This window comes from Nomia melanderi, chromosome 9, assembly GCF_051020985.1.
Source record: "Nomia melanderi isolate GNS246 chromosome 9, iyNomMela1, whole genome shotgun sequence".
In the NCBI taxonomy this organism is placed as follows: Eukaryota; Metazoa; Arthropoda; class Insecta; order Hymenoptera; family Halictidae; genus Nomia; species Nomia melanderi.
The window spans coordinates 1361497-1387029 of record NC_135007.1 but is presented as its reverse complement, the minus strand read 5'-3'; the positions used below and the strand labels follow the sequence as shown (position 1 = coordinate 1387029).

Sequence of the window (25533 nt, the reverse complement as noted above, 5' to 3'; positions counted from 1 at the left end):
TTGTTTATTAATAATTTTGAACGAATGATACCATTCATTGAATGGATATGTCATTGGCAATTTTGAAATAAAAACATTTCGACGTGCGTGGAACGTCCTTCCAACACAAAAGATTAATAGAAAGAGAACAAAGAAATTTGATAAAATTAAAAAGACAATTTCAATCTTGATCGATATACAAGATTTGAGGATATCATTATACTAAGTAATAGTCTCTTTTACAAAGAAATATCTTGTGCAATCAATAAAATTAAGAACATTATACAATTAATACGTATAATTTATAATTTTGATGTTTTTTTCTTAAAGGACGTTTTCATGTTTTCAGGTAGGGCAATCTCTGATTCGACATATTCATGCGTATATTAAAGCATGCGATGGTAACCAAATACGAGGTCGTAAATCAAACCGTGCAACTTCCTCGTGGTGTATTTTGGGTTACAAAATCGCTGTATAACATTTCAGCGGTCAATGCAAAGAGGAAATTTCCTCTTACAAGTTCACATAAAAGCGACTATAAACGAATAATTTTGAAACTCCGTTTGAATTTCAAACGAAAGAACAGTAATTGAACTCCTCAATCCATTTTACAACGAAACAGGATTTTCGAAGAAATTAAGTATATATTTCAACCTATAAAATAAGAGGAGGTAGAATATTGTACGGAGTGTTTTCACAGAAGTTACAAAGGTTCAAAAATTGATAGCTCTTCCGCTATAATTTAGTGACCCTTTACTTTCATACAGAATTGCATGGCGTTGATCTAGAGGACGATGTGTAATCGAACGTACAAAATCGCGCTGATCGTCTCTAATAGTTTTCACCGCACCGCGCCGCAATTAAGCATCAGTCGTGTTAGTCGTTAGGCATCGGTCAAGGGTACTGCACCGCACCGTTACCCAAACCCGGTGCGCCCATCCTTTCAGACAAGATGCACTGTTTGACGGTGCCGCACCGCAATTAAGCGTCAGTTGAATTTATCGATAGGCGCCGATCGAATGTGCGAGCTCACATCGTTAATTTAACGACCTGATCCATTCAGGAATATGATGCAGAAGTGACGAAAGTTGAGTAATTCACCGCCATGACAAATACAATATCAATCGTCAGTGTTTCGTTCTTTGATTACACTGTGAAACAAATTTTGACCTATGTTACTGTTTGCAATAACCACTATGTGATTCTTATAGAGTTCCTTACCCTAAATACGAATCCGAAAACCAAATTGCTGGGTCAGGTCCAGTTTTCGAAAAAACTGGGGTTTTGTAAAAACGGTCGAATTTTTCAGAAAACCAAGTGTTACGTGAAAACTAAAAACGATAGGCAGTTAAAATTTGTTGCAAAAAATAAAGGAGACTTGCCCCATTAAATGTTTGTAAACGATGATCAAAGTTTAAAAAAGGATAGATGCGCGTACTTTGTGTGCACTTCTGTTACATTTCTACGAAAAGTGGGTTGGCCAGCACGAATTTGTTGTGCACCATTGGATTCTGCAGATATTTCTGAAGAGGAACCCCCCCCCGTGGGAAGCGTGAGATCGGTCTTTCTTTGGGACAGAGTAAAAAATGTTCGCGAAGAGCGCGTGCACGGAACTTTCGCGCCACACGGCCATCGCTCGCCGAACAAGCTATGCAGGGCCGTGACTATGCGTTGTATGGACCTGGACCCCGATCACTTCTTATATGTATATGTAATGTTTAATTGTTTTATAAATTTCCATCATAGTTATGAGAAAGTTTTTCACGATTGTTCTGTTTTAAATAGTTTTAAATAATTTGATAAATTATGATAAAAGTTGGGAAACATTTGTGGATTGAGAAATAGGTTACGGAAATATTATATTTATAGAAGTACAAATAGAACCTCAATTATTCAAACAAATTGTGTTTACAAACGTTCGGATAATCGAACGGCAAAATAATGAATTAATTTTATCTTACAAAAGGAAAATTATAATTGAAATGTAAACGAAATTATTGTTGTATGTTGTAATGCAAATTACAAATAATAATAAATATTATACAACTATTCTATACCATGTTATATGGAATTGTATTTAACTGTATTACGACATATTTGTTTGTATTTTACATATTTTTTGCGTATGTTTTGAGCATTTTGAACTATAAAATTATGAGGTACGAAATATTGAGGTACGAACTGATTCGCTGTCGAACATGCTGTCTTCGATATTAAAGTAATTTACTTTAACACAGTATTTACTTACATACTTCAGAAAAAACGATGAAAGTGTTTCACATTTCACTTACGACTGTTATCCTCGTAAATTTTTTATGTAAACGAAAAGTGTTTACAACTACCTAGGAACAGAAACGTTTCTATTTATTTCGGTGTCATTGTATATTTGATACTTAAATTTGTTTTTATTAATTGAATTCTTTGATAACGATGAAAAATAAATAGCATATAAAGATAATATTCATGCACAACAACCAAAAACATCTCTCATTTTGTATTACATTCTTTATCTTATGTTATTACTAACGATATTTTACTTCAGTATGATATAGTAATAATGTATAACACTGTTCAAGTAGAATAAATTTCCCTTTACAGTAGAGATTTATACGAAGAACATTTGACTACATTAAAATAATTTCGTGTACATGATACAGGTTAAAGTTAAATTTGATCATATGGCATAAATATTAAACACGTTTCAAATGAAAACAGAGATGTCAAAGTAAAAGTGAAAAATAAATGAAATCGGTGTTTACCTAGGCAAATTAAACGCCCAATTTGGAAATTTCATTGTGTCTTTGGTAAACGTTATATTTTTCAGTTAACTTTATTTTTTCAAATTTTCATAAAGATTTGCTCCACAAAAATTGATGATTGCTTCGTCGATATGAAAGCCTCATTCTTTTTACGACCGGTCGTTCTCAGTGCCAATCCGATAGAGATATTATTGCAAAACGTTTTCGCGAGAGATCCTCTCGCTGGTTGGACGCCTTGCTCGTACGTTAAATCTAAAACGAAATTAGCCTAGTTTATCGCGACTCTGCCCTCATATCATTTGTTCTTCGATCACGAAGTCTTTGCCGAAGCTATGTCGTAAAATATTTTTCCCGAGGAATAAAAGTATGTTTAGTTGCCTTTTTTTAATAGAAAAGTAATATAATATACTACCTATAACTTTGGTTCATCATTTATAAAATAAAACAATCATCAACTATCTGTTGTTAATAAGCTTTGTTAAAAAATCATAATAAAGTGTAGACTTATTTTGTACATTTTAGTGCTGCCTGGATATTAACAAACTAAATTTTCAATATGAATTTTAAAGTGAGGTAAAAATAAGATAAATTAATATACAGAAAATAAAGTTTGACAGGTAATTATTTATATCAGTGAATTCCTTACGAATTTCGTCAACATTTTGTTGGGGCCTTGATACTGAATAACTTTTGTCTACCTACATTATCACTACTCATGCTTATTTCCAGAGATACACACAAAAATATAGTCAATATTACATATCGTACTTTGTACGCTGAATTTGGGTTAGATTTGGACTGATCAACGTATTATTATGTAGTTAACACATTCCGTGCCACGGAAATTTCGGTTATATTTTGCTTATGAACTGTATTGATTTTTTTAATAAAATATTAAGTTATATTCAAATTTGTGGTAATTTTTATATATTTTGATATTGTTTCTTTATGTTTTCAGTGCTTTGTAACGTATACCGCTGTCCGTGACCATGTGTCCCTTAAAAATATGTTCTTACAGAAATTCGCGTGTACTATATATGGTACAGGTGGCACTGAACGTGTTAATTTGACCCTTGTAAAGAGTTCTGTTACCTGTTACTGTTAAATTTCAAAATTGTAAATTGCAGTTACCATTTTATTTCTTACTAAATTTAAATTTAATAAAAATGAAATCTATATAAGACCCCAATTTAACTAAAATTAAACTCAAACTCTATAAAGAAATGCGAATTATTAAATATATAAAATAAAACGTATTTTTGCGTGTATAGAAGATATTCAGACTAATCAGCCTGACAACATATTTCATATTTCAGCCATATCGGTAAAGAATTGCTAATGTACATAATTACTGTTTCATACAATTACGAACAAGTGAGAAATATAATAAAAACTATGTTAATGTAATTTTCTACTTCTTTTTGTTCTTTTACAAAACGAAATTTATTATGTGAAATATTGTGTATTAATGATATACTATTGCATACAGGAGTTTAAGTTGATTAATTAATTATTATTTAATTATTGAAATAAATTATGATAATTTATTTATGTATTGTTAAAATATAAACATAGTTAAATCGTTGTTAACATTGCCGTCATATTTGCTATTAAAGCTCTATACTTGTAACTATTATTTCTAACTATAGTATTATTTTCGTATATTTATTTATTATAGTTTTCAAATTATTGCTGGTTTTGTTTTTTCGGTCAATCTGAATTTTGTATAAACTGCTATATACATAGAAATTAAATTCCCTCTATCATGTTTGTAGCGGTACATGGCTCGCAGCGTTAGTACGAAATAGCATTGACCACTTAAGACGTTTAGGTATAGGCAATTAAGCCTGCCCTAAAGTCTGTAAGTCGGCTAAAATATTTTACACTTTTTACACGTGCGTAGCTGAATAGGCTACCCTACCATAAACGCTGCCAGCCATGTCCCGTTAAGGCTTCTTCGGCCGCACGGTCAGCGCGGCTCGGGAAAAAAATTCCGAATTAGAAATTCACAATTTTTCCCCTGCCAAAAAATCGAGGCGACGTTGGAGAAGGGAATTAACTCCACCCTTGAAGTTTCCAAGGGGTAACGCCTTTCCGAAGAAGAAGATAAATAAAGCGAAAAGGCGCGAGGAAGCAGATTACCCGTTCTGCCTCCGAACACTCATCTACGTAAATAAATAACTTGCAAACATATTTGTCGCGTGTATTCAATAACACCTTACATCGCGACAACTGGTGACCCCGACGTGATTTTGTGAAAAACATTTAGTGATAGTAATAGTACAGACACAAGTGATAAGTGCGTAATAGTGATGGCCAACGAAAATACAGATGTTTTCTTCAGCCCTCAGAAAGGTGCAAACTCTTTCGAGGTGCTGAACATTGACCGTGTGGGTATACGTGCTCCACCATTTTGGTCCAGCAATCCAGCTCTCTGGTTCCATCAGCTGGAAGCACAATTTTCGCTCAACTCCATAACAGCAGACTCAACTAAATTTTATTACGTCACATCGTTTCTGGACATGAAATGTTTGCAAGAAGTAGAAGACGTAATACTGAATCCTCCCGCTACGGGTAAATACGACAAAATTAAGGAGGAATTAATTCGGAGGCTGTCAAGGTCGCAGGAGCAATGAATACAACAACTCCTGGAGCACGAGGAAGTAGGTGACAGAACACCCTCACAATTCCTGCGGCATCTCCGAAATTTAGCTGGTAACATAAAAGTGCCGGAAAATTTTTTGCGTACGATCTGGATGAATCGTCTTCCAGCATCTATGCGAACCATCCTCGCAACGCAAATGAACGCATCGCTCGACAGGATGGCGGAATTGGCCGATAAGGTAAATGAATTTACACCTATCGGTAGATGTGCCACTATCACCACGGACACACGGTTCGAGATGCTGTGCGAACAAATGGCGAGGCTAACGCAGTGTTAGGACAACAAGGGGACAATTTTACGACAGGGGAATTATTCTTAGAGACGTTCGTGACCATCAGCTTTCCGTCCGGTACTTTAGCAGGCCGGCCTGCAGCCAATATGCGGCACATAAGGGTTCAGCGTAGAAATTAACCATTGTCTAGTTTTTTCACTTCAGTCCAGGTATCGTAAAGTCGTATTCCAGAGGGTCTGTTAGAATTTTAGAAAAAGTGTTCTCAAGGATTTTGACCTAATGGAATTTCCCCAGCGTTGCCAAACATTCATTCAGCATAGCGACCAACTCCGTCACCCCCGCTCCAGGAAACCCGCGCTACAGGCGGACTGGAAGGGGATGAGACAGGGGTAGGTACCTTGCGTAGGAAGGGATAGAAAAACCGCCCCTGAGGCCCACCTTCGTATATCGAGAAGGAGGGAGTAGGCCCAGGATCAGTATAAAAACCCTTCAAAACATCAGTTTGACACATCAGTTTGACAAATCAGTTTGACAATCAGTATCAGTTCAGTTCAGAGTCAGAAGCAGTTGAGAATCAGCTCAGCTTCAATCAGACTCAGTTGAGAATCAGCTTATCTATCAGTCAATTAATCATTCAGTCCCAACATTGGGTGGTCCTTCGAATACTTCAGCATATACTCAAAGGTGCTCGTGAAAATCCGAGTACTTTACACGCAGCAAGTCGCGGAGCTGACGAAAAATAACTCCACGACGCAGCATCACAAAAGGTCGTCTACTTTTCGTGGACGAAGAAGATGGCGTCACTACAGCCGTAGCCCCAACCGAAGCGGGAATAGCAGCCGCAGTACCAGCCCGTCGCAACCAAATGTATGTTGGTATCATCGAAGATTTGGAGAGCGTTCAACCAAGTGTACCATTCCCTGCACATACCAGCAGGAACAGGGAAACGAGGCCGATCGACCTTAGATGCGGCAGAAGTAGTCGATCCATCAACGAGCCGCTTAATTGTTACCCATAAGGACACTAAGGTAGAATTTTTAATTGATACCGGCGCCGTCATTAGCGTTTATCTGCGTAAACTAGTGAAAGGCCAACCTCCTAAAAGCGCGTACCCTTTATATGCCGCGAACGATTCTGCCATCTCTACGTATGGAGACATCGTTTTAAACCTAGATTTAGGATTGCGGCGCACAATTAAGTGGAAATTTATAATCGTGGATATCTCAAAACCGATAACTGGTGCAGATATGCTTAGGTATTACAGCTTGTTGGTAGATTTAAAGAATAAACAATTTATCGACAATATAACTAAATTAACTTCACGAGGAAAACTGGGGATTGCCGATTTAAATTCCGTTAGAACAATTGTCGGTGACTCTCCATACCATAAAATCCTTGCAGAATTCCTCGAAATTACTATTCCGACGCGCACGAATATTGCCGCGAAACACAACATTACACATCACATCAAAACCACTAAAGGACCATCAGTATTTGCAAAACCACGTAGATTAGCACCGGACAAATTAAAAATAGTTAAACAAGAATTTGAAAACCTTTTGGCAGAAGGTATTATTAAACCTTCAAAAAGCCCGTGAGCTTCACCACTATATTTAGTTCCTAAAAAGGATAAAGGTTGCAGACCGTGCGGGGATTTCCGAGCACTAAACGCGCGTACCATACCTGATCGCTACCCTTTACCGCATATAGAAGATTTTTCTAACATGTGTTACGTCATAGATCCGGCTCGAAGGACCAAAAATGTGACGTCGCAGCGTGGAAACCTCGATAGTTGCACGCCCGTACACGATTATTAACGCGGATTTAATTCCTCGGCTGGGGTTGTAAATCCCAGCTTTAACTTTAGGTCTCGTTAATACTCGCGACGCTTCGATTTCCAAATTTCTTCACAAATCGACTGATTCGATTCTGATCTCCGAATGATTGAGGTCAGACCACCGGTTTTTCACGATACTGAGAACCCGTTTTGATGTTGCGCGTTTTGAGACGAACGAATTCTCGAATTTCGAATTGGATGCTTCTTCGGAGTGTGAAGCTGGAGTGTAGTTGTCCCGAACGATGGACTGAATGTATTTGTCCCGAACGATGGACTTAACTGAATGTGTGAATGAATGAATGATATCCCGATGATAGTCCAAACGTTACTACATTCATCTCGTAAGTTCTTGAGCAACCATTATGATCTCTCCACAAAATGTGTTGGTAAGCACGATCCTCTGGTCGAACGAGGAATTGGCGGTACATCTTCTCGACGTTCCCGGTTATGACGAACGCATGTATACGGAAGCGCAAGAGTAGGGAAAAGAGGTCATCCTGTATTGTAGGGCCTATCATTAGCGCGTCGTTTAATGACGTGCCGCTACTTGCCTTTGCAGACCCGTCGAAAACCACGCGTACCTTGGTCGTCGTACTAGATGGTTTTATGACGGCGTGGTGCGGCAGGTGGAAGCCCGGTGCGTCGAAGGATTCTACCTGCGTCATGTGCCCGAGCGCTAGATAATCCCTCATGACCGCGGTGTATTCTTTTCCCAATTCCGGATCTCGTTCTAGTTTCCGTTCAAGCGAACGGAAACGATGCAGAGCGCGCGTTCGTGATTCGCCTAATTCGTTCTATTTTTCGTTGAACGGTAGCGCAACCACGTACCGCCCGGAATGGTCGCGTCGAATGTTTTTTACGAAATGTTCTTCGCAGTCGTGTTCTTCCGTCGATAAGTGTCGAACCTGAGGTCCTTCTTCCACTTCCCAGAATTTCTGCAGGTTGAAGTTCAGATTCGTGACGAAGGCCTCGCTTGTCGTGCGTGCGGTGGCGACGGTTGGGACGTTTCCCCCGATGATCCAACCTAGTTGCGTTTTCTGGAGAACCAAATCGCGTCCACCTCGGTCGGAAAGGTCGATTTGACCGATGCTGAGGCACGACAGTGCTGGGCCGGTGCCGATCAGCATGTCTATTCTTCCTGGTTGGTGGAACGATGGGTCTGCCAGAGGAACGTTAGCCGGTATGCGCAACCTTGATCGGTCTAACGGGACGTCCGGTACCCGTTCCGAAATTTGCGAGATCGCGAAAAACGTCAGTGACCGTTGGAAATTGGACAACCGCGATTTAATGGTTGTGGATACCAATTTGTTCGATACTGTATTCACTCGGTTGAGGCCTTGAATGGCTACGGATGCCCGGGTCGACGGCAAACGTAGCTTCTTCGCGAGGTCCTCCGTGATGAAATTAGCATTGGAGCAGGTATCAACCAACGTTCGACACTGCACGGGTTGCCGGTTGTTGTCGAATACCTGCACGACTGCGGTTGCCAGTAATCCGTTCGTTCTCTTCAGGTATCGGGGTAGCGCTTTGTCGTTGTGGTGTTAGATGACAGTCGTTCTGCCTCCGTGACAGACGCGACATTTTCATCCGTGGCAGGCTTCGGTGGCGTGGTCTCCTTGGAGACAATTGACGCAAAGGTTTGCCTTGCGTGCTGCCTGAAGGCGACGAGTTACCGTCATATCCAGGAATTTGGCGCATTGGTACGCCGGATGCGTACCTGAGTTGCAAATTTTGCAGCTCGAATGTGCTGTTGCCACGAAGGTTTGCCTCCTGGCCGTCCGCGGCGATGACGGCTTCCTGGGAGGTACTGCCGTTTTCCGTGGGAATACCGGTGACCTTTTCGCGGGTTGTTGCGATGTCGCGACAGTTGCTGGTGAAGCTCGATTCGCGACCGAGATTGGAGGTTTCGTGGGCGCATCCTCGGTCCTGCATCGATGGGACGCGTTTCGGAGATACCGAAAGATGTCGGCGATTTTCGGCATCGTCGTGTCGGACAGCGTTTGCTCCCATTCCCGTTTCGTCCCCGTACTCATTTTAGAGATCGCGATACTGGCTAGGAGGTCGTTCGCGATGTCTTCCCACGACCTTCCCAGCGTAACGATCTTATGTGCGACTGCATGTGGTTCGATGTCATCCTTCATGACGGGAGTGTCGCGAAGCAATGTGGAATGTTGCAGCACGAGTGCTCTCGTGTTGTCATAGGTTTCGATCAATTGATCCCACGCTGCCTTATAGTTGTCCTCGCTAATTGTGAACGACTCGATCGCGGATTCAGCCTTGCCGGATAAAGAAAGTCGCAGATAATGCAACTTTTGTATATCTGTCAACCCCGGGTGCGAATGGATCATGGTTGATAATGCGTCTTCGAACGCGACCCATTTCTCAAGCCGGCCATCGAACTTCGGTAGGTCGATTTTCGGCAGGTGGACCCCGATTGCGGCCGACGATGCTGACAACGCGGGAGAATCGTTCGCGCTTCTTATCGCCATTGGTGGTTGTGTGGTCGCTCGCTCCGCGTCTTGCAGCACCGTGATGGCCGTCGCGATGACGTCATCTTACTGCTCGGTTACCGCTTCCCGTTCCGCCTCTGTTTGCTCGAAATCCTCGATGAGCCCCAGCTGGTCTTCGATTTCGTTGAAGTTCTCGAAAAGCTTTCGCAGCCTCTCAACGCGTTCGCGGAGTTTTACGCGTTCCTTCGCGGAATCTTGATAGATCTCTAGCGCGTTGTTAAGGGACGTAATTTGTGATTTGAACGTGCGGCATTTGTTTTTGAGTAGGCGGATTGTATGTGTTTGATTTGTACTTGATTCGTTTGTTGACGCGTTCGCCATTTCGATAGTAAGAAGAAGTCGAGACGTGGGAAAGAACAATCAAGGATATCGCACGAAATGATCGATCGGTGAATCTTAACGAGCCTACCTTGAATGATGCGGAGGACATGGTTGTTCGGAAACTTCCCGGTTTTGAGCTGCAACAGATTGGGCTCGCCGTTCCTCGCCCTGTGGTCTGCTGTTTGGCTGCTCTGGAATCGTGTTGTTCGCCCAATCTGGATTCCTAGCGTCAGACCTCGAATCGGATGGTTGATAGCTTTCCTTGGATCCACTTATGCATTGTACTTTCACAGAACGCAGGATCCGGCTCGAAGGACCAAAAATGTGACGTCGCAGCGTGGCAACCTCGATAGTTGCACGCCCGTACACGATTATTAACGCGGATTTAATTCCTCGGCTGGGGTTGTAAATCCCAGCTTTAACTTTAGGTCTCGTTAATACTCGCGACGCTTCGATCTCCAAATTTCTTCAGAAATCGACTGATTCGATTCTGATCTCCGAATGATTGAGATCCGACCACCGGTTTCTCACGATACTGAGAACCCGTTTTGATGTTGCGCGGTTTGAGACGAACGAATTCTCGAATTTCGAATTGGATACTTCTTCGGAGTGTGAAGCTGGAGTGTAGTTGTCGCGAACGATGGACTTAACTGAATGTGTGAATGAATGAATGATATCTCGTTACTCCGAACGGTTGAGTATCTGAGAATATCGTCACTCCGAACGGTTGAGTGATTCTTAACTATTCTAATTGATGTTAACTGCGTAACTGATTCGAGTGCGATGCTATAAGTGTTTTTATACAACACCTACAGGTTTTGTATCGAGTACGCTGATTGGAAAGTCGAAAATACCCAATCAGCGCATAATTCCAAAAATCGGGGGCGTCTTGGACGACGTCCCTTGGCCAGCCGTCTTGGTGCAAGGGTGAGGGCAATGGCCACGTGCGAGGGATCCTCGAAGATTTGCCGATGCCTTGGAAATTTCCTCCGAGTTGACTCATGTCTGGCGGAACCGTTATGAACGAGGTTCGAGTCGATCCTTCGGAAATTCCCGGTTTATGATATGGTCGGTTGTCTGTACGAACGAAGTAAAAAGTCCAAACTGTTGTCTGGACATGCGCGGATTAACTCAGTGATTTTATCATGGTTTAGGGTGAAATTGCCCCCTTGTAACTAAAATAAATAAACTGAGTTCGAAAAAAGCTAACCCCGAAAATAAATTTGTTGGCACGTCCATATCATAAACGAACCTTCGAGGATTTTGGTCGTTTTGTTCCGCATCGGACGGAACAACATGTTACATGGCAAAACCGTTTTTTCAAAAGTTGACCTTGTTAAAGCGTATCACCAAATTCCTATAGAACCAACCGATATAGAAAAAACAGCAGTAACCACACCCTTTGGTCTGTTTGAGTACGTAAAAATTCCATTTAGTTTGATGAATGCGGCTCAAACATTCCAAAGGTTTATTAATGAAGTTTTATTTGGATTAGATTTTTGTTATGCATATTTGGATGATATTTTAATAGCCTCACGTAATGAAGAAGAACATTTGAAACATATTCGAGAACTTTTCAGTAGATTACAAAAGTATGGTATAGTAATCAATCCAGCTAAATGTAGGTTCGGAAAAAATTCAATAGACTTTTTAGGTTATACCGTTAATTCTAAAGGTACTGCTCCAAATTCAGAGAAAGTCGACGTTATTAAGAAATTTCCAAAGCCAAAAGATCTAAAAGAACTCAAACGTTTTTTGGGAATGTTCAACTTTTATCGTCGTTTTGTTCGAAATGCTGCCAAGTTGCAAGTTCCACTAACCGATTTATTAAAGGGTGCACTTGCTCGCGGTAATCCTTGCATTGTCTGGTCGAAAGAAGCCGAACTCGCTTTCACCCAGGTAAAAGAAGCCCTTGCTGAAGCAACCCTCCTTGCGCATCCAGTACCTGGTGCTAAATTAGGTGTTACTGTAGATGCATCTGTGGGGTGTGTGCGTGAACGGAGTGGTCGCATGAGTGGGACGAGTGAATAGTGTGAATGACGGGTGACTGTTTAGGCTAAGGTTCGAGTGTCGCAACGAAAAGTATCGAGACGGGTGTAGCGGGGTACGGGGTGCACGAGAGAGGGTGGCCATAGGCAATAGGTTTTTCCAGCCGCAGGTCAGAGAGTTGTAGCGAGTCATAGTGAGAGGTTGACGAACGGAGAGTATAGTGAGAGATATTGTGAGCAGCGACGTAAATAAAACCATTTAGTTTATTCTAACCCAATGATTATTTCCTACACATCAGATTTTGCAATCGGAGCGGCAACCTTTATCATTCTTCACCAAAAGTCTCTCATCAGCACAGCGAAAATATAGCGCTTATGATAGAGAGTTATTAGCAGCCTACACCGCGGTCCGTCGTTTTAAACATAATTTGGAAGGTCACACCTTCACAATTTACACAGACCATAAACTTCTGGTATACGCTTTTAAACAGCGGCCAGAGCGATCCACTCTGTGACAGTTTAGACATTTAGATTTCATAGGCCAATTTACCACGGACATACAGCACATATCGGGAAAAGAAAATGTTGTTGCGGACGCATTGTCCAGAATAAAAGAGATTAATCAACCTGTAGATCTATCGGAAATGGCTCAGTCTCAGCAGACAGATGAAGAGCTTAAAAGTTTCTTGCTGTATGAGACTGCCCTTCAATTAAAGAAAATTAAATTCCCGATTAACAAAAACGAGTTAGAAATTTTCTGTGACACTTCAACTCCCACCGTTCGCCTGTGCGTACCGAAAAATCTCCGTAAACGAGTTTTCAATACTTTACACGGATTGTCTCACCCGGGAATTAAAGCAACGCGTAAACTCATCACCGATCGCTTTGTTTGGCCTTCTGTCAACAAAGATTGTGACAAATGGTCTAAAGAATGCATACGGTGCCAAAAAAAAACAAAATTACAAGACACACCACATCTCCGTTAGGAAATTTTCCAGTACCGGCTGCCCGATTTCATCATATCCATATTGACATAATAGGACCATTACCCATTTCACAAGGGCACAGGTATTGCCTTACCTGCGTCGACCGTTTCATCCGCTGGCCGGAAGCCTGGCCGATCGAAGACATAACAGCAGAAACAATAGCAAATACCCTGTTAAAAGGCTGCATATCATGCTTCGGTGTTCCAGCAATTATTACTACGAATCAGGGTAGACAGTCTGAATCTCAGCTTTTCAAAGAATTAACACAATGTTTGGGGTCCCGGCACATTAGAACCACCGCTTTTCATCCCGCAGCAAACGGTATGGTAGAGAGATTACACCGACAATTGAAAGCAGGAATCCGTTGTCACGAAACAGACAGGTGGTCCGAAGTACTACCGTTAGTTTTATTAGGCATAAGACCCACCTACAAAGAAGATTTACATGCAACCCCAGCCGAATTAGTTTATGGATGTAATTTTAAATTGCCGGGAGAATTTTTTAAAAACGACCAAAATAATCTAGTGACATCTGATTTTGTTTCGCGTTTCAAGCAGAATATGAAAAATATACAGCCATGTAAAGCGTCACGACATGGTACACACCCAACATTTGTACACAAAGATCTGAAAACATCGACTCATGTATTTGTTAGAAATTATCAGGCGTCATAATAAATATTTTACTATATTAATAAATAATCGCAAAAAGAATATCAACATTGATCGGTTAAAACCTGCGCACGTAGAACCGACGGAACTCGTAGAAAGAAATAGTTTACACATCGAAAATGCGAGCGATCAAACAACAAGCCATAAACCTAAGAGCATTTTAAAGCGAGACGAGCCGATCAAAACACGACACGGACGAGTAGTAAAATTTACCAACCGATACCAAGAATGATCAACGAAAATACATTTCCGAAACATAGACTTTGCGCACTATTTTATATTATTGTTAGTTTACTTTATTATAAGCACGCATTTAAACCATGTAAATATTGTATAGCGTTATCACTGGCAAGGGGGTGATGTAGCGGTACGTGGCTCGCAGCGTTGGTAGAAAATAGCATTGACCACTTACAGACGTTTAGGTATAGGCAATTAAGCCTACCCCAAAGTCTGTAAGTCGGCTAAAATATTTTACACTTTTTACACGTGCGTAGCTGAATAGGCTACCCTACCATAAACGCTGCCAGCCATGTCCCGTTAAGGCTTCTTCGGCCGCACGGTCAGCGCGGCTCGGGAAAAAGATTCCGAATTAGAAATTCACAATTTTTCCCCTGCCAAAAAATCGAGGCGACGTTGGAGAAGGGAATTAGCTCCACCTTCGAAGTTTCCAAGGGGTAACGCCTTTCCGAAGAAGAAGATAAATAAAGCGGAAAGGCACGAGGAAGCAGATTACCCGTTCTGCCTCCGAACACTCGTCTACATAAATAAATAACTTGCAAACATATTTGTCGCGAGTATTCAATAACACCTTACATCGCGACAATGTTTTTAATATATTGAAGTACAAAATTCCCTGTAAACATTGTTTCTTTTTCAGGATATTATTTTAGAATAATTTTATTGTGACTTACATTTTTATTGTACATAATATTGAATCAGAATCATAATATTACAGCCGTTCTGATGACATTGATTATATTTAATATAAATAATATTTCTAATATTTGAGTAATCTGAATTGTTGACGAATCAGTTTTTAAAAAAATTCCTTAATTCTTTATATTTCTTTGGATGAATATTATAACATTATAATATTGTAATATCTCCAATATAATACAACATAATGTACGTATGTTTTTAAGTATCATCGTATATATTTTTTATATTTCTCTTGTGTGTTACTTAACTTCCATTCTAATTATTTTATAATTATTATTCTGTAAAGTACAGACGTATATATTATTATGTTTGCTAGTATGTCTAATATTTTTCCCATATATCCAATGAGATACATAGACCATATCTTTGTAAGACTTCTACGCAATGAACGAAAATGTCAGCAATACACACGTATCGGTTAATACGAACAAATCCGTTTAGGAAAAATTGCTGTGCATCTAAAAAGAGGCGTACGATGTTTAACATAGGCAACATCACGTATAAATAGATTCCCATTCATTATTAAGAGGTCGATATCTAGAAATTCCAAAGCGCACATTTCGAGTATTTCGTTTAATCATCCATAACTTGAAAACTAAGGTATATGTTTATGGAAATGTTGATGCAACATTTTTTTCTTGTTTTGACACGTAGATTTATGCACTGAAATACTGACATGTATTTATAAATCCCCCTATATAATTCAACGTTTTCTAATGAAGATTTTGAATATTTTAAAGAACCCTCGGTTGCAAAAGGATAATATTGAACCTTGTTTAATGCATTGATAAAGGACTAAATTAAAAAATCAAATAGTTTTGTTCCTTAATTTATTTCTCTTCATTATAGTTGTAAAACATGTCGCCAGTATTTCATCAGAAAATTATGAATATTCACAATGGAGTTAAAAGTACCACTTCCTTTTACTACTTCGTTCATTAGTGAAGTTGAATTTTCAGTAATAATGGGAATTAGAAACAAATTTTGAGACAAACTTTAGTTACCAAACACCTAGCATTGAAAAGAATAATAATAAACCTCAATATTAACGTTAAAGTATTACCGGTAAGAATGGAAAACAAAAGTGGGTATATTTGTTTTCTGCATAGACCTCATTACACGTATAGCTGATTTAAATTTAAATTTAATATTTGTAAAGCAACATTTTTTTATTTATATTAAAGTTTACACTACAAATAAGAGAATCGTGAAAAGTTATCGTTTCTCCTTTATTTTTATAAAATTTTTATGCAAATTCTCATATTCATAAACCGTTTTATAGACACTAGAATACAAAAAATTGATTTCCTTGATTGAAAGACTCCCTATGGTAAAAATAAAGAAACAATGTTATTGAAGTCAGTTAACGTAAACATTTTCTTATATCTCTCAAATTTGAAAATGAATACCTTTTTTGTGCGGGGGTTGATTATAGAGTATAAAGACCATATAGTTACTCCCTACAGAAGCATTAGCAGTATCTCATATATTACAGAAGTATTTTATTTTTTCAATTGAAAATAAAACCTATGTTATAGCTTTCTTTGACAATTCCCACGGGATCAGGTTTTTCCAACGGGATGTAGTTAGATTTTGTCGTAAATCACTAGTTTTTCAAATAAATTAAAAAACACTTTCAAAAATTTCTGTATGATGAACATCTCGTTTACTTTAAAGGTTGAATATCTTTAATATTGTAAAAATGCATTTCGCTGTATCAAAAAGAATGCACAGAATCATTCTTTTTGTGGTTAACTTCACGAAATGAAAAATAGAAACATTCGATGAAATTATTGGGTTGATGTAAATGTTTTGACGTTTTTTATAATAAATAAAAAGAAAAATTCTCAACTGTTCGCTGGTTAAACCGAAAGTAAAAGCGAAGAGAAAAGTGTCCTTTGTACACACTATAATTGTTTAAAAACAAATGTTATTTGTTTCGAAAAAAGAAATATTTTTGCTAATCACATACAAGAAACGTCTAAATTTTTGGATTCACCCAATATGTACATGCATGATCAATTAATTACATGTTTTATCACTGAAATTTGAGATAATTTTTATAGAAAAAAGTACACTGTCATATATTGCTATTTCTGTATAAAAATAAATAGGTACAGAAATTTTGATAGCTTTTTTAATGTTTTCAATCACTGTGTAGCTCTATAGTAAAACGAGTATAAACGAAAGGAGGGAGACAGATATAATAGTAGGACACGCTTTTGTCGGCCAAACAAATTTCATTCGTGACCCCTTCTATTAATAAGCGGAAATTAACGAAATTGTTTATGCCGCATATTAAAACAATGACAGAAATAATTAGTTTTTCCGTCGAGGACCACTAACATTATAATTGCGGTTGAACATGGACGCAATTCAAATAAAAGCGTTCGGCGACAGAGAGATAACGAAGGGGAAGGCAAAAGCGGTAGCAAAAAAGAGTTGTTTTTTTTTTTAGTTTGTCAACTGCATCACGGGGTACACAGGTATACAATATCTGTGGAATTTAACAACTCGCAACGGAAACGATTATTCTGAATATATTTTATTTTCCTATATGAAATGGACAATTTTAAATGAAATTGAAAACTTTTAATTACTTTGATGTTGCTGTTTTAACCAAATAAAGGATCAGAATAATTATCTCTTCTCTGTATTTTTCTGGGTATAAAAACAAAAATAAGTGTAGAAATTGTTTACATCAACTTTTAGCTTCAATATACTTATGGAATTATCTGTGTCACCACATCTCTTTAAGAGGCTACATTAAAAAGTGCAAAATATCTTTTAAAATACGGAATTTTAAGAACATTGGAGATAGAAAAATGAATACTAATTACATATATTTTACTATTATTTCACCTTATATACAGGGTGACCCAGGTTTAATCGTTCAAACTTTGTTTATGTAACAGTTTGTTTTTACGTTTACTCATAAAATATATTGGAGCAGTTTGCGCTGAAACATGTGGGTTTTCGAATGCTTTATAAAAATATCATAAGAAAAATACGAAACCCGCACCATTCTCTAGTTTCCAATTTTTTACATGGAAACTTATTCCATTCTGTTATTGCTTTGTCCTAACAGGAATGCACTGAAATAAAATACGTTAATATCATTTAACAATAATAAATAATACGTGCACTAAATAAAGTATTATCTTACTTTCTAAAATAAATCTTATTTAATCCTGCTTTCGAAGAGAATCACAGACTTTTAAGTAACATTTTATAGGTAATTATTAATTGTTGTATTCGTACACACACCTTTTCGCGAAATTTTCTTGTATTAATAAAATCAAAACATATGAAACGCTCCGTTAAATATTTATTCTCCAATTATTTAATCCACTAAACCAATAAATCCTGATTAGCAATAATTATAGAATCGAAACTGTACGCACGCTTCTGTTCGAGCCACGAGAAATACGCGATATTAACAAAATAGAGAGAAAGCTGTGTAATCACCCATCAAACCCTCAATTCATCGCATTTCCAAAGGATAATACTCATATACCATTTTCAATTCATAACGTTCTAAATTAGCCATAATCATCGTCACGAATATACGTACGGCATCACGGAACCTCCTGCGATACCTTTTTCGCGCACGGCCAACGAGAACGGATCGATAGATAATAAGCTCGATTAAGAGCAATTGGTAACAGTACAGTTTGCAGAGGCGTTCACCATTTCGTAATCCTGTCCTTTTTTTATTCCCCACAATTCCGTACGTGGATACGACAAAGCCATTAATTCGTGCACGATTGAAGCTCACCGTTGTTTCCGAAACAGCCAAAAGCCAATTTTGCTTCCGATGTATAATAGTACGTACCGGCGAACTATGCCATTTTAAGTGTCACTACGATACACCGTTAAGAGATATACGTGAAAGATACACATTATTAAGAAGATTGCTCCCGCTGCACTTAAACGGTAACGATAGCGGTTCATCGAGCTGATTCGATGTCCAAATGGTGCTTCCATATCACTTAAATATACTTTCTCCAGCGTAGTCTATTGTTGCTGACCGATACTGGATTATAAGATTGTCAAGGACCAAAATGCAAGTTTCGTTATTACTTCCGTTTGTAGCTTTGATGTTATTTGTCATTGTAATGATACGTACTCTAACAGATGTTACATTGGATCATCCCGTAAATAATGCGGTTTTTTATATTTCTCTTATTTTTAAAAATAAAGAGAAACACACACACACACACAAAACTGTTTCCAATTTAAAACATATTCGCGTTTGTTATCTATAAATTTTCTATCTGTACATTATAATCACTTTAAACAGAGTCTTGTTTATCCTTATATTTAAAAATAAAAGCAATATCAAAAACCGCATTATATGGGATAAAATAATGGAGTAGAATAATGATTTATTTTATTTATCACTGTCTACATTTTTTCCATTTTTCTGCACTATCGATCAATATTTACTTAACCAATTATTTCTTATAACAATGAAATATTAAATATCTCTACAGAATTAATATCCATATGATAACTGTCAACATATGATTGTAAGTATTAGTGTTATTAACCAAAATAAAAAAATATATGTATAAATAAATAATAAAATCATCCATAACTAGTGTTACTGATTCATTATAAAAAACTGTCACAAAAGTATATATTTTCACAAAGTGAATTTCTTCCAAAGTAGGTAGTATTCATTCATTTTTAATTGGTTTACTTGCAATTAGCCACATTCAGAAAATTAAAAATTAAAATAAAATGGATATCAAATTAGTAACAATTTCCATTCGAGAGATAAATTTTTAAGAAAATTTGATAATTAGTAAGTACTTATCCAAATAGTAGGTATTTATCCAAACAAATTCAACTGTTAATACAAGTTCTAAAATAAAGGAGCTGTGATGCGTTTATTGTTATAATTCACACAAATGACAAACTAAAAAGAGAAACGGGGAGGGGGAAGGGAGATATTAGCTTACCATTGTAATACATATAAATGACAAAGTAGATATTTATTAAGCGTATTTTTTTATTTTTCGGACAAAATCCTGTGAAATATACTAAAATAATCGAAGTACAGACAATAAACTCTGGAATAATTAATGATAGTATACAAATATTAAGTTTTATCAGCGGAATCGTCGTTTTGAATACTAATTACGTTTCACTGGAAATTATATGCACCAGAATGTTGAACGTGTAGATTATAATTTTTATACATTTCGTGAGGTTGTACTAAAATATAAAAGTAATATGCATGTATATTCAATTTATTTAATGGTGCACGATTTCTTCTTTCAATTATACAATTGTTGCTTCGTAGATAAAAAATAATTTTATAAATAATGTATTCAATTCAACTTGCTTTCATTTCAACAAATTTTAATGGTTAACAAATATTTCTTTGAATTACTGTATTTTCTATCCAAAGTCCTTAAAAATTCGGTGTCTATGCGAATAAAAAATTATACTACCATAAGATGTACAATAAATTGTAATAAGTAGGCAATATTTATTATTTTAAATGGAAAATCATCTTAAGTATCTTATAAAAGATACGAAATTGTTATTTTCAAACGTTGTATACAGACTAGGTTTAAACAAACTAAAATAAATCTTAAATTCAGGTTTGTACAGGAAATATAAACAAATGAAAAAGTACGAAGTGATAAAGCTGTATACTATTACGTCAATCAGATCCTTTTAGTTTTTACTCTGCGTCAAAAGTTACTAAAGTGCAAACAATAAAAAGTTATTGTGTCAAAGTAAACGAAAGTAAATTAATTTTAGAGTAACATAAGACTTTTGCTATATCATAATATCTTAAATTTTCATAAATGTCTGAAATTGATTTTTCTAATTCAAAAATTGAAAATTAGCTTTAACAAACCGTATCCATATAAATGGAAAGAAACACCTGGTCTTTATATGTACTCGGTCTTTATATGTATCCTGTAATTATTTTATACGATACAGAAGCAATTAAATAATTAATTATGATCATAAGTGATACAAAGCCGAATAAAGTCAGAAACAAAAGAAATAATTTCAACATTTTATTTCTTTGTATAAATACATAGTACCTTTAATCGATTATAAGCTGCAATTTAGTACTGATTAGTCATAGTTAGGTATATATTTTAACAGTCGAAAGAAACATTTCAGCAGTCAGAGTAAATGTATAGTTAATTAGTTAATATAAATACGTAAATATATGAGTGATCCGTAGGTACTATATAGTGAAACTTCTACAGGAAGTTTTGTTCGAAGTGAGATCGATAAATCGCAAAAACTCACAGTTTATAACAAAAACAACAACAGCAGTTTATTAACAAGGAAATAACAAAAGACTATAACAATGAACAATGCATAACAATGGATCGCCCGCAACACAACTCGCTCGAAAAATCGCTCTAACCGCTCGCTCTCAACTCAAAAACTGAACTCTTGCCTCAAGACTCGTTCTGAATTCAAACGTTAAATTCATATGCCGCCCAACATCCACGCAGTTATATCTTACACCCCCAATCGCTCTTTCTTTCTTTTCATACGTATTCATTTTCAACCGCACTTTGATCCTTGCATCCATAACCAAACTGACGCAGCCCATACATACACACTGCGTTTACACGCTTCATTCCACGATCCGTATCGCTCGGTCCTAAATTCACGCTTCTCTAGACACTCGTCTTCTGAACAAAACTCAATAACTTAAGAAGTATGAATGATAGAAAAAAATGCGTCAGACAAAAGTTGTAAGGTATAGAGCTAAACATATGGTGCGTATATTTTTGTTAACATTATGGGGATATTATGAAGTTTTTTAATGACAATGGATATTTTGTGTTTCGATTCCAACATTATATAAATAGAGAAACGGAATTTATTTGTACAAAATTGTTATTTTTCAGATGAAAATCATTTTGTATAGCAGGGACTATTTAGCAACACATTGGTAACCTTCAATTGTCGTTATGTGAGTAATCGTATTTTGGAATTTTGTCCACAGGCGGCCGCACTGTGCGGCGCCATCCCGCCGCAAAACGACGCCGAACACCTGCACGCGCAATCATTCATACCCACACTTATACAGAGTCAAAATATTAATAATAAAAAATTTTCGTTGTATTCGTCATATTCTTAACTTGTTAACTGTGGGATTTAGTTTAAGAGATCTCTTTTTGTGTGCGTAATAAAATCAAACAATGCAGTCCATACTGATCAAATGTAGGACAAATGTAATTATAATATATTTTAATCAGAAACCAAAGCAAAACGAAAAAAATTACGAATGTATCTGAACAATAAATAATTCATTGTTGAAAGAAGTAGCACCATTTTGGGCTAAATGCCGCGTGTACTCGTCAAACGCAGTTAACAGGTTAAAGACGAACTCACTTGTTTAGATCACTCATAACTTTACCACTTCTAATAAAATGTAAATATGGATAAAAGAACTAACAATAGTATAAGACATACAGTACAGATCTCACGTTAACTCCATCTACTAATAAGACGGATTTTGGAGTGAGACGAATCTATAGAGAATTTTGTTTTGAAATAATAATCAAGCTTGATTGTCTAAACTGCAGTATGTACTAACAGAAATCTAATTGCTGTTACTCGTTAGTGATTAATTAATTACGGAATAATACATTGCACTAAATGTAAGATGTGATTTACTCATGAAGTAAAATAGTTTTCACAAAATTTTTAACTTAAATTTTTCTCGTGAAACGAGTGACGTAGTCTTGCATTACTTGTAGTTTTTATATCAGAAGGTAATTGTAAATGATCGATTAAAAAATTAAAGTCTTTGTAGCATAGTTTAGACAACTATCGATCAGTTATGTAGTTTTTAAAGTAATATTTAGCTAATGTATTTTTGCGATTTTAATAAAACAGAATTTCTCCGTGCATAAATTATTGCAACGCTTGAAAAGTTGGAGTGAAACAGTACTATATAAAATATGCCGGGCGCCAATAATGATCATGCATTGAAAGCCGAGGAGCAATAGTCCCCTTGCCCCTATGCATTTTTAGCTTGTTGGTCGATGGATCTAACGTAAGAGCTTGCACTGTACATAGATATACATGTAAAATAGTTACAGAAAGATAAACAAAAATATGATTGCATGAAATACAGGTAAATATAATATTTTACAGTATGTTCACCACCTTATTCATGTGTAAAGATTGTGCTCAAATTTATGATACCTTGTTATGCGGTTTTGGTGGGAAAAAGATTCAGCTAGGGAACAAACCATAAAAAATTAAACATTGCCTCATAATAATAAACAGAATCCGTTGCAACGATTATAGATTGTTTATTTAAACAATAAGACTATTATCAATCTCTTTGAAACTGAAATGCGGTGTCATTTATTATTAATATCCAATGTCTGGGGTAAAGTACAATGAGAATATTAATCCTTTCTCTTCCAATAAGTTATTAACACAGTATACAATTATCAATAATTACCATCAAATTTAACACAAAATAAATTATTAATCAATTGTTAAATGATACAAAACGTTCTTAAATATGTTGCAGGGGTAATTAATTATTACCAAAAGATACTTCCCTAATTTTAATTCATTACATTTCTTACTGTATTCGATATAGTATTGTGTATATGAAACAAATTTTAATTTCATTTTTATGAAAATATATCTGTTTTCTAATTTTATTTTGTATTTATAAAGTTTTACGGAAATTTATAAAAATATACATACAAAAAAACTCTTTAAACCTGAAAATTAAAAAAATAACATTCTACAAAAAAGTATTTTGACTATACATTTTAAGTAGATAATATAAACTATCAATCGATGTCTTAAAACACTACTGATAAAACATCAAAGAAGAATTCATTGTTACAAACTATTAATATATACTTTCTTCGGAAAGTAGCATTTTTGAAATTCACTGATAACAGAAATAATATGTTTCAGACATGCAGCATAAGGAAAATTACAAGCTTTCGATCGTAACGTTTACATAATAGTTAATGTAACGCTTCAGGGCGACGTTTATATTTATGGAATAATAATTTTGCTTGAACGGCCATGACGCATGTTACGATAGTAACAAAAAGATCCAATATATTTAACTGTTACCGTACAGAACTAAAGCGCCACGTAAAATGCTATTGCTCTAAGTTGTGTAACGTTTAAAACCAGTATGGAATATTTCGAATCCTCTGTTTGGTTATCAGCAATAATGCAGTAGTATGGATACGAGCGATTAACCGATCATTGGAAAATGCGTTGGGGAATAAACTGGTTTTACGAAGTTGTAAATATTTGTTTCTGAAATCGTATACCGTACGCCTGAATTTATCTAAAGGTAAATATTTAATTAATATCATTAATATCTTTAATACCACACATATTATCATAATTATAGCTATATATATACATATATAGATTATATGTAGTTTCAAAAGTAATTTAGAAATATTAAATGGAAGTTCTTCTTATTATATTTTATCTTTCCTGTAACTTGTATTAATGGATTTTTTCTTCATAGAAATAATATTTTAAATTTATTTAACTGCCGCAATTATAATTTTATTAAGTTCTTCATATTAAGCTCTGAAATTAGATATAAAGCTAACTTAACATAACGATAACTAAATATTAATTGAAGTAGATATAGAAATTCGTTTATTTATTGTTGATTTGCTATTGCTTCACTAAAACAATTTTTTACACTGTTAATCGCAGCGCAGTACAAGTCACAAAAAAACAACTTTGTAAGGGAGTGTTTCATAAAGGATAGTCTCCCGTAAGCTTTGGTTATATTCCGGAACGCTTCGCGTTCGACGGTCCGCACGCTTCATTTTAATAGAGTTCGGATCAAAGGGAATCAAGGGCATAACTGCAGGAACTCGACAGCATGCTCTTGCTACACTAAAACCGACCCCAACATCCTGGATGAATCAATGCCTCTTATAATGGGAGAACGAGGAATATTAATCTCCTTTGTCAGCAATATCATGGCTACTGGCCATTTTTTGCAGAACAGAATGCGTGTTCTATTAAAAAGCAAAAAGAGGGAGAGCTTCTTTTGTATTCTTCTTTGTACCATTATATTTCACTTTTTACTATTAAGTGATATTTAAAACATTTTTTTAATAATAATAGTATTTATTAATATTTAAAACTGAAATGTGCTTTTACTAATAAATTCATGTTTATGTGCTTCATTGATTTAGAGAGTTAGTAGTGCTAAGTTTAATATTATCGTGTAAAACTATATTTTTAGACTTTTTAGAATTTTTTATAAATTCTTTTGTAATTTCATATAATAATACTAAACAATTTGTATAAAAAGATACAAATTGCACTAATAATATAATAATTCATAAAAATTCACGTAACGGGAAAATAGTTTTGAAAAATGTGGCTTAACATTTTAGAGTTAGGTGAGTTTAAAATTATCCCACTTTTTTTACAGTTACTGTATATTGGGATATTTTTTAACCGACCAAACTTAATTAAAATTATTTATACTCTTATACTGTTATCATTCAGGTCGAATTTTTTGTTTCTTTAAAATTGCATGCCTCTAAGGTTTAAAAGCTGTCAATATGTTTTAGCGACACAGTCAATTTGTATTTTGATACTTTTCGCGATGTTGTATACCGTAGGAA

General features: G+C 36.1%; 2 protein-coding genes across 3 annotated transcripts in view; one reads left to right on the top strand and one right to left on the bottom strand.

Annotated features, from left to right (window-relative positions):
* Positions 1 to 25533, bottom strand: part of LOC116431202 (metaxin-1) — a 194634-nt gene that overhangs the window by 14474 nt on the left and 154627 nt on the right. The window lies entirely within an intron of this gene.
* LOC143174898 (uncharacterized) lies at positions 5051 to 6601 on the top strand. Its single transcript, XM_076370664.1, is given in 2 exon segments — positions 5051 to 5581; positions 6353 to 6601. Coding segments are annotated over 2 exon segments (780 nt in total).